The 11,658-nt window shown below is 39.1% G+C and overlaps 1 protein-coding gene across 1 annotated transcript in view; it reads left to right on the top strand.

The window, feature by feature from the left end:
• The window catches only part of cspg4ba (chondroitin sulfate proteoglycan 4ba), a 28,248-nt gene extending 22,093 nt beyond the window's left edge, over positions 1–6,155 (top strand). The window contains exons 8-10 of the mRNA XM_023406097.2: positions 1,113–1,285; positions 1,798–1,981; positions 2,240–6,155. Of these exons, the coding sequence (XP_023261865.1) occupies positions 1,113–1,285; positions 1,798–1,981; positions 2,240–4,302 (2,420 nt within the window). The 3' untranslated portion in view covers positions 4,303–6,155. The remainder of the gene's footprint in view (positions 1–1,112; positions 1,286–1,797; positions 1,982–2,239) is intronic.
• The last annotated feature ends 5,503 nt before the right edge of the window (positions 6,156–11,658 follow it).

Genomic DNA, 11,658 nt, shown 5'->3' with positions numbered 1-11,658 from the left:
ATATATATATATATATATATATATATATATATATATATATATACACACATATACACACACACATATAAGTGATGATACTGTAATACTGAATTCTCTTACTTCTTTGTTGTTGTATTCACCTAAATCTGTCTCATCATTATCATTTTATGAATGTATTTTTATCCCATAGGCCTAATATTTATGATGTATTGTTTGTGCAGTGATAAACATGTGTCACACGTTTGTCTTATTAACAACACAGGAGCTGGGGAAAACTATTTTGGTCATGTTTTGATTTTACATCTCTAAGCATTCTACATGTCTATCTACTGCCATCAAGAACAGCTGCACAAACATCTGACAATATACGAAAAGCCATTTCTGACAGATTTAGCGCATGATAGGTTTTCGTGTAAAAAAACAAAAAAAAAAAACAAGAAAGCCCGTCTCCCCCTCTTCCTCTCAGAAGGAAATTTCCCATGAGACTGACAAGTCTCTTTCGTGGGAGTGCTCATGAAAAGTGATGAATGAATTTCACTGTGCTTCGACCCCCTCTTTCCCTAATCCTATCATTGCCTTCCATCATTCATTTATCAGCAGTCTTTTTTTAGTATTCTCACAATCTTCACTGTGGCAGAAAGGGTTATGGAGATCTATGTAGTTCATCTTACAAAGAAAAGAAGCTCTCAGTAGTGAGACCCTGTCATCATGCATAGAAGATGTTTCCCCTTAGGTTTTTCCCAAGTGGAAGATTTCTGCGCCTGTGAGGAGCTGATCCACTTTTAATTTCTTGTGTGGATTTTATGTAACACCCCGCACTGCAGTTGGACAGTGCTGTTAAAAAGTCTGTGATGTCTGCAGTGCAGCTTTAATTTGACACATCAAAGGAGTCTCATCAGTCTATTCCAGACCTTGCTTTGCATAATTTGGAGTCAAAAAGACGTGAAACGCCTCCAGAAGGAAAAACTTTCTACATTTGATGCAGCTACACAACAGTCTTAACAATGTGGTCAGAGCTAAACTGAATACCAGACAAGAAAGACTGTTTTTCTTAACAGATACAGTTTCATGATCAATAATCCAAGACACGTCATCAGTCATTTTCTTAATTCAGTTTCATGTCTTTCCTCCAGGCTCCTCTGCACCAATCACAAATGAGGATTTACAAGCGGAGACCAATGACATTAGCAACACCTCCAATCGCATCATTACATTTAGTGTGATACGGCATCCTAAGCTGGGGCGACTGGTGACAAGGCAGCCTGATAATTCAACAGTAGACATCTCCACTTTCACACAAGATATGGTGAGTGAAGAGCTGGTGGTATCAACACTTTTCTTTCAAGATATTTTAAAATAAAATAAAAGGGATGTGAACCAGAGTAAGACTGAACATCAGGGTTCCTCCATTCATGTGGAAAGTTGCCAAATTTCCAGTATGAATAATAGATATTCTGCATCCTTATTCAGGAAATGGACTCTGTGCTTCTTGGGCTGAGTGGAACATGTTAGGCTTTTATGTAATCAGATATTTTTGATGGATTATTATCTGACACAGTTAAAGCTGTGATGCTTTGTGTGCTATATTTTACTGCTGAGCAAAGCAGATTTAAATTAATGATGAAATCTTGTACACATTGTAGAAATGTCTTTGAGAATGGTGAAGAATTATTGAGGCCAATGAGTTGTTTATATGTAGTAGATTAAACCATCAATTGATTTTAGGGATGATAATATGCTGCTTTTGCACAAATGTATTGATGTGAATTTATTTTGGATCAAGCTTTCCTGAGGATTTATGGTGTTTCTGTACCTTAGGTGGACAGGAAAGAGGTTATGTACATTCAAACCCCCATTGAGTCAGTGGGCTGGGAAGCCATGGACTCCATGACCTTCTCTGTGGCATCACCGCCTGCTTCTCTGGACAGTCAGACCTTCAAATTAGACATTTCCTATGAGAATACTGGACCTGAACACGACACAGTCCTGCTCGCAAACACAGGTATGAAAAGAGTCTACAGCCATGCTAGCGGTTCTGTAAGGCTGTACTTAGACAGTGCTTTGAGCTGAATGTTAACATCAGCATGCTAACATGTAAACAACAACAATACTAAAATGACTTTTGTAGACATCACCTGGGGCCACACTACTAGCATAGCTAAACTAGCTAAAAACCACAAACTATGTTCTTGTTTATGTTGATTTATTGAAAAGAAAAAGTGTCTAACAATGTTATTTGTGGTGATTTACTTGGGGATAGGTGCGGCGGTAACAGAAGGGGAGAGTGTCATCATTGATGAGTCCAAGCTTGATGCCACTAACCTGATGTCCAAGCTGCCAACACCTCAGCGGGGCTCCCATGAGGTCTGGTTTCAGGTAACATCCCTGCCTCAGCATGGCGTCATCATGGTGGGTGAGAGAAACCTCACCAAGGAGAAACCCAACTTCTCCCAGTTCATTATCCACAAATACGGTATCACCTACAAGCATGACAACTCGGAGACAGCTTGTGATTCTTTTGCCTTCAGTGCATGGATAAATCCTAAGGGAAAAACAGCACAACGCCCTCAAGATGACAGTGATGTTGTTGAGGAGCGTTTTAACATTACAGTCACTCCGGTGAATGATCAGCCACCTTTGCTAAAAACCAAAGCTCCAAGTCTGAGGGTTGTACAAGGAGATACAGTTGTCCTCGGGCCTGAGAATCTCAAAGTTGAAGACTTAGACAATCCCCCTGATGATATTAAGTTCTCTGTGATTAGCAAGCCAAACAATGGTTACCTAGCTCTTGAAGGAAGTTTGAATCAGTCGATAGTGGCCTTCACCCAAGCCCAAATCAATAACAGAAGCATCTATTTCATCCATGATGGAAGCTCCGCCTCAGGGGTGTTCTACTTCAGTGTTACAGATGGCCATCATAAACCAATTTATAAACTCTTTAACCTAGAGGTGACAGAAATCACAATTTCTCTGGTCAACTACACTGGATTGACACTGGAGCAAGGCAAGACTTCAGTATCACTGACCCAGGATAACCTTGATGCTGTTACCAATGGGAAAAACGTCACCATTCACTACCAGATTACAAGGCCTCCAAACTTTGGCAAACTTCTGAAGGACAACGACAAAGAGGTTACACAGTTTGAACAGGAAGATCTACAGGCTGGAAGGTTGTCCTACCACATGATCTCCCTTTCCTCTGGAGAAGACAGCTTTGAGTTTACGGCCCTCACTTCAGAAGCAAATCTCACCGGCCAAGTGCTCAACATAACTGTCACACCTTTGATCAAGTTTGGCAAAGGTGTGAGGATTCCCAATGGGATTGCTGTGAAACTCAGCGCTAGTTTTCTGAATGCCTCTGAACTTGCTAATATTAGTAATAGTGACCCTGTATTTGAAATAATCTCCCACCCTAAGTATGGGAAGGTGGTTCAAACAAAACCTAAAATGTCCAGGAAAGCTGCACAAGCTGACTCCTTCACCTTTAAGGAGGTGATGCAGGAGAAGGTAGCCTTGGAGCTTAATGCCAATATGACTGGAGTTCAAGAGCTGAATAACTCATTGGTGTTTCTGCTGAAAGCTGATAACATCCAACCTGCTAAAGGGGAGTTCCACTTTACAGTTGTGCCATATGACTCAGCACTTTTTCCCACCACAAAGAGTCCTGTCCCAACCACATCATCTGTTACTCAGACACCAATCCAGACTTCCAGAAATGGAACTGCTTCACCATTCCTGTCTACAGCTTTCCTCTCCACCCAGCAACCAAGCAAAAACCAGCAAAAGTTCAAGGGACGCAACCGCTGGGGAAACTCCAACAGAACTAGCATTTTCAGTACGACGCTCGGCAAACCAACACGTGGAACGGAGGATTTCCCCTTTAGGAACACACCAGTTCGTGTGGAATCCTACCCGCAAAAAACCTCCAATCCGCTCCTGGTGATCTTACCACTACTGGCCCTGCTGCTGCTTGTAATCATCTTTGTAGTCCTGGTTGTGTTTCTTCGACATCACAGGCTAAGGAAGCAGAGCACTACTGCACCAAAAGAGACACCTTCCACTGGTCTTCCAAGCAGTGAGTCCTACCAAGGCGAAACCCAGAGGAGCACAACAGTTCCCTCAGTGACTGTCACTCCATTGAACCCCAACTGCCCGGGCAGCCCTGTTCTTGATCGATTACTGGTGTCAAATCACGGTACGGGTTATGACACCATTGATTCAAACATGCTCATAAGTTCCTGGAGCAATGGTTCCCCTGGAGCATCTTCCCAAGTTATTAGAACCGCCACACCCACTCTTCAGAAGAATCAGTACTGGGTATGATCTTCCACAAACCGACTTATAGCTATATGTGTTGGAGATATTGTTACAGGTTTTGATAATGGATTAAATGTGGTTGAGTACCAAATGAGGCTGTAATTAACTATTTTATTAGCTTAAAGTTGCATGGATCAATATTTTTGTATTAATACTGACTCGAATTACCGTGTCATGTGTAAGGTTTCACTCATTGTGACAAACTCAGAATTATCACCCAACACAAAGTTCAACAAAGTGACAAACTAGCTAAGGAAGAAAGTCAAATATGTAGCAAATTAAAGACCAAGAGTTGTTGGAGTCTAAATCAGAGCTAAAAGCTCATCATATGGCTAGAAAGAGAGCTCAAATGGGACAATAATGTGCTGGAAGTGTTATAAGGCAATTGTTTGCTAACAATTTAAGCAACAACTTTAAAAGGCCACAATACAGTTCATCAAGACAGTGCATCTATTTTGAGTTCTTGTGCCCCTTGGTGGCCAAATATTGATTCATGCAGCTTTAAGGATAGATAATGGACAAAACCACTATTGCCAAAGTTATTTGGAATACATTAATAAGAGTCAGGACGACTTTGAGTTGCACAATCCATTGAAACACTGGCTAACAATCCAACACCAATTACTGCAATAGATTCAGCTGGTGGGACAGACTTTGGTAATTAAGCATTTACGAAACAATCATCATTCTGGTAAATTATAACCTATGTTTGGTGCCTAATTTAATCAGTCACGTCGTTGTCTGGTCCTCATGCACATTGAAGTCTCTCCCATTATGGGTCATGGTCATCAGAGCGGGAGCTGATGCAACTGTGAATTACTAAGACTGACACTGGTACAAAGATGTATTGTCTAAGGATTTCAATTGATTGTTCAGATTTTATATTGTTGTTATGTATCATATATTACAGTATAACTTTTTGTAAACTCAGGTATTTTGTTAATAGTCATTTACTCCATGTTACCTTTAATGAGGGTTGCATGTCTTGCCAATAACAGGTTTTTGTTTTCACATTGCAATCTTATAAATTTGAGGGTTTTGTCGCAAATGCTTCCCACCATGGTTGTATATTGAAATGGTTTTGCACCACTATTAAAATATTTTTTTCTTTATAGCCCTGGTAAAATCACAAAAAAAAAACTGTTTTATAATTTGTTCTTTTTTTATTTTACTATGCACATTATTTATATATTTTATATTGTATTCCACCCACTTTCACTTTCACCTCAGTGATTAAAATTCAAACTGCAGGTTCATTCTGTCATCATTTAACAGGTTTTCCTACAGTTGAATAGATAGTGGGTTCACCTACTTTAAGGGAGATTTAGCTGCTAAGCCTAAAACAATCTCATTAGTCTGGGAGAGGTAATGACTTTCTGAGGTGAGATATTAAATATTTGTCAACAGAACAAGTTGTCAGTCTCTTGCTTTTGAGCAGCAATTCAAGGAGTCCCTCTTTGAAAATACTGACAGGTGTTTCCCAGACAAATTACAAAAAACTGACAATTTCTTTGACTGAAATAACAGCTGGTATTTATGTTCATTATTTAACACTGACAAAACTGTATTACTTGTGTCCTTAGATTCTTGACATTATGTACTGTAGGCCTTGGCTGTCTGACACTGAAATGCTGTGTCTACTGTAATGAAAGGTACTTTTCTGACTTGTTCTGGCAAGCTAGGCAAGATAAGAAATTGCTGTCACTGAAAATCACTGTAAACTTGTATGTTATGGAATCATTTTGTACTGAACAGAAGTGTCTATCCAGTGTATCCCAGTGTCATATGAATGATGTAACCTATGTAACAAGTGTCATAGTTATTTATACCATATTTTTAATAAACCACTTTAAAATGTTTGGAAGGAATTACTGTCTGCTATCCTACAGTAGGAAAATCATACCTTGTAAGTGTGTATAATCTGTGCAGTCTTTTTTACTTAGTGTCTACCCAATTCTCCTCCAACAACATTTATAGGCATCCAAATTATCCCTTATTTCTTCCAGTTAAATTAGTTTTTGGCAGTTTTCTCCTTCTCTATAATTTAAACTGTACTTGCAGCCTTTTGCCCTCCTCTTAATGGCGCTTTACTCATTTCAGCAAAAGATACATTGCACCGGAGGACCAGTTAGAAAAAGATAAATTATCATCATCACTTCTCCCAGTTTCCTGCAATTACTCTAATTGTGGTTCTCACATCCAAAAACAATAAAATCTGAAGGATTTGTCACATGATCTGCACCAAGGTGTTGTGTGTTCTCCATCAGAAATGTTTTGTTGCCAAGGCAAATGTTCTCTAAGCATCTCAGATGGTACCCAGACGGTAAACATGTAATGTGATTTAGACAAACACAAGGACCTTTTTCTGAAGCTGAAGCTTCATTTACTGCTGAGTCAGTCCACATGACCCATGGTATCATACAAAGAGTATCTGTTTTCCTAATGCAAAAATTCTTGCGACTTTAGGATGTCTGTCACGCGTGGACAGGTCTTAAAGATTACAGTAAACTCATAAAGAAAGAATAATGAACTCTTTCATCCAAAGATGCATCCAGCTCAAGACGTGTACACAAGCAGTGCCGGTGTGCTGAATAGTGAATAGAATGAGCTAATAGGGGTGGTGAGCAATGGCATCACATGTGAGCTGCAAACTTAGCACAATGATGTCAAGCCACAGAGTCCACCAACAGGAACTTCATTGGGATCCTGTTGTAAACCACAACATTGTCATTTATTAAAAGGACATTTCAGCAAAACTTGGGACAGACATCACCAAACTGTTTATCATCAGCACAGGAGTGTGCAGTCAGCACTCTGACAACAGAATTCCTAGTGTTTTTATTGGTTACCATCTACATAGCTTACTGTTTCAAACATAATATATAAATCACAACTAAAAACAAAGAACAAACCTACTGAGCATAGTTAGTTACGCATAAGCAAAAACATAGATTAACAAAAGTAACTTTTTTTTCGGAAAAATATAATAAAGCTGACAGAGCGGTCACAGACCACAGGCAGTGCTGAAGAGGTTAGTACACATTAAAAATAGGATGAATAGACCACATTTGATAATGTATAACCAAGTACTATGCATTTATTGTGCTTGTGGAACCACAGCCCAACCATTACCAAGATCCTCAAACTATTACTGTATGTGATGACATAATATTTACACTATCTCTTTCTCAGTATCAGCTGTTTGAATGCGTTTACCCTGGACACAGGAAGAAATTAGTTTTGTGCAGCAAACTAAACACACTTCCAATAAAGACTGAATGCAAGGAGCTGGCCACTGAACGTTTCACTAGTGGCAAAGCTGGGAAAATGGTGCTGGATTCAATGGAAGTGATTCAGAAAAATATGAGACATCATAAACAGCTACACCACATGGCATCGTAAAAATGAATCACTACAACAGCAACAAGGAAAATGGATTTACAAAAGACACAGTGTCCCAAATTCATAATACATGCTAATTCTGTACTATATGATAACTGTCATAGTATATTATTGGAGGTTAGTACACAAAAATATCATACTTAACCATTGAACCTTAACAACAAATAACACAATACAGTATGTGTGATGTCAGATGTGAATCAAACTGAAATTTCACAAAGAGACATCAAAACGTTTTTCCTAAGATTTAAAACTTATTTTTGTTTCATTTTATTCTATTTAATTTTTTTGGTCAGACTTTTTCTTTCAGAACCAGAGGTGCCCGATATAGCTTCTTCCACTTTGCAACTCAATAAGAGTACCTACAGATAATAAGATAGATACAGATTCCTGTCAAGTTAAACTTGTATAGAACCATACTAGTGGTTGCTACGAGCAACAGGATGTTCAACTGAAACAGGTGGTAGAAAAAGACCTATTCATGGGTAAAGGTAGCTCAGCAAAATTACCACAGTGAAGACAGTGCTGATGTGGTGTATTTCTGTTTGAGTTTCAGATCTTTGAATCTTCCAGCATTTACAGTTTTTTCAGCGATTCAAACAGGTCTGGTGTTGTGCTCACTGACATCTGTTTGCCAGGAGTCTTGTTATAGTTTTAATTTCTCAGAACGTTTAAGAGACACAAGTGAGAGGTATTTTCACAGGCTTTAGGTGATTTAGATCATAAAGTTCCTCATTCACATACAAACACGCTCACACATGTATATACACACATAAACAATCATATACAGACAGACTTGTAATTCAGCTTTTCTGTACTTTGAATCCAAACCACGTTCCAACCTCAGTCCCCAAGCTGCGAAACCAACATTGTTTTGACGGGTCAAACACAACTTTGCTTGAGTACTTTCATCATGACAGGAGTAGAAAGGAAATCATGTGTACATATCTGCGTACAAACACACACACACACATTCTTGGTGAGACCACCCACAACTGTTATAACATAGTGAGATTGCCTGTTTGTGTTTAGGAATGTTGACGATGTGACTGACTGAACTAAGATTATCCAGAGACTACAACAAGCTGGCGCGCACTCTATTTATTGCCTGAAAACATCCGAGAGACGCATGGTTTGTTTCGGATGTCATGTCTTTTGTCTGGTGGAACACAACAAGCTATAAAAAAGGGGCGAATACTGAGAGCAAAAGCACATTAAATACCAATTTAATGGTCACATTTACGCTGTTATATTACATGGTGACTTCATGGTGACATTGGTATTGAGACGAATCATATGGTTTTTGTTACATTAATAATGAAATCATCATTAGCAGTACTACTGCTTCACTGTAAACAGTCTGAGTCAAACAGTGAATGTCAAAAAATGATGTCAGGGTTTCAGGAAAGGCTGATTTTACTGATTTGGACCGTTTGGAGTGAAGCTAAAGTTACAGTGTGTAAGCAATAAGAGACTTCGCACACACAGATTCAAGTCATGCCTGCTGTTCTGTTAGACTGTATTTTAGCTCGGCTGGGCTTTCAGCTAAATGCTAATGTCAGCGTGGTAGCACATCCTTATGTTTAGCAGGGATAATGCTTACCATGCTCACCATCTTAGTTTAGCATATTAGCATGCTAACATTTGCCATTTAAGACTAAACACAAAAGTACAGCTGAGGCTAACGGGAATGTCATTTGTTTTACAGGTACCAAATGTTGAGATATCTCACAGGACAAGTGAAAATTTTGATCTGCTGGTGGCAGGTCAAAATATCAAGACATCACTAAAGTCTCATCAGAGTTCATCCTCTGGACATCATGAATATTTTAACTGCATTTCATGGCAATCTATGCAATAGTCAGGACTTTTCAGTCCAGGCCTAAGTGGTGGACGGATAGATAAAACAACATTGCCATGCTCAAAGCCACGATGCTAGTGTAGCTGAAAACCTCGCAGGATCAAGGAAACTACTGATTACACATTACATCATATTGTAACATGCCACTGTATTAGTGCTAATCTTTGAGAAGTGCAACAACACTGATATAACATGTCTTCTCCTACACAGGTCTGCAGTAGAATCCATTATCAGTTTGACCTTTTACCATCATCAGTTCAAGACATCTTACATCTGTTATGAAGGCTCCAGCAGATGCAATGACATGATACCATTACATACTTTCATTACAAAGGTAAATTTATCATAAGAGTAAATCATGCTCATCCAAACTGGCACAAAACTAGTACTCAATCCAAGCATGTTGGACTCATACGTGCACACAAGCATGAGCAGGAGTCAAATTATAGTCTCAGAAAGAGGAAGCTAGTGTGGAGTAAACACTGACATCATGGTATGTGGAGTTACAAAATGTGGATGTCTGGCAGGAAACGGTCACATGTTGGACACTCACAGCAGTCAGGGTTTAAATTCCCATTACCCCAGCTGTTTCCAATGTTAAACAATCAAGGTGTTAGCTGTACGGTTTTCAGTCTAAATTACAACACTGAGATTTAAAAGTGAGCTAATGTCGGCCATATAACAGCTAATACATTGTCCCGTTGTATGTGAGACAAAATTGAGAGAGATAGTGAGGGATAATTAGTCAAGACGAGTTCCTGCCCTCATATATTAAATCTCAGATTGATCATCGTAATTTAAAGGGGTGGTAATTGTGGGGCAGAGGGTTAAAGAACAATAGCGCCCTGCAAGACAAGACTACGAGAGACAAAGCAGTCTTGGCTCATTTGGTTTAATAAGGTTCCACACAGGCAAACCCAGATGGCTAATTGAATCACTCCTACCTCCAGTTGTATTTTACAGACAAAGACTATGTTTCTGTTCTACAAAGACTCTACTTTTCTCTCTTTCACATTTGCAATAATATCAAGGTCTGTATGCTGAAAAAACTGCTAACATATCATCCGCAAAGTGTCATTTAGTTTATTAATAAAAGCTAATCAAGGCACTTAAAATACTGAAAAGGGTTTCAGAATCTAACATGTCGGTGCTGAAATCCACGTTGGTTGCCTTTAAGGAGGAGAAAGCACAGTTGCGCAAATGATGAAGTAAAACAAAAAGCCACATTGCAATTAGGCTTATTTTTCTTTCTTCCCAGAGCTCTTTACCCAAGTGGCATCAGTATCGGGGCACTGTTTTATCTGAAGCTAAAGTGGGTCTTATACATTTCTCATCTGCGGGGGGAAGGATTAGCTGCTTGATTCATTGACAGGCTTTTCTCTGGTTTTTGGCAGCGAGCACAGCTTCCTCTCAGCTCTGCTCTCGGCTGATGTGATCTGAAATGGCACCAAAGAAGACACAAATCATGCACACATTGAAAGTGATTTATAGAAACTATGGTAAAACTAAGATATTTAATAATTTAACTGTCCCTCTATATGGTTTTGCAGGTGTAAACAAGTGGTAATGGTCCTTAATTAGTTTGATAGATTCACCCCTCGTCTGTATCTTTTGGGACACTTAAAATGGTATATGGCAGCCCTTCATAACACACACTGTAGCTCTGTGCTTGTAATACTTGAATACCAAGCCTATTTTTACTCTTTTATTAAATTTTCTTATTGGTTACAGCATCTGACCTGATTTTGAAGCCTTTATCTTTTTTTTTCTTTTTTTGTTAAATAAATGACACCAGGATCATCAGGTTATGACCCATTTGATGTTCCTGTATAATCTAATATAGACAACCTCTGAATTATATCAGCATCTGACACACACACACACACACACACAACACACAGTACCAACACACATATACAAACACACGTGTGGTCAACTCCCACGTGTCACACCATCCATTGATTTGATAACTCTCTTGTCAATAGATTCATTCACAGTGGGATCATAAACAGATGTCATGCACCAGATGTTCAGCCTGATGTTGTGCTTTCCCTGAAGCCCTGCTCTCATCATACAGTCATTATTGTTAGAGTGGGATG

Source organism: Seriola lalandi, unplaced genomic scaffold (genome assembly GCF_002814215.2).
Source record: "Seriola lalandi dorsalis isolate HSWRI2012SDOR001 ecotype SW California unplaced genomic scaffold, Sedor1 jcf7180002054294, whole genome shotgun sequence".
Lineage (NCBI taxonomy): Eukaryota > Metazoa > Chordata > Actinopteri > Carangiformes > Carangidae > Seriola > Seriola lalandi.
This window is presented reverse-complemented; position numbering and strand designations above follow the sequence as displayed.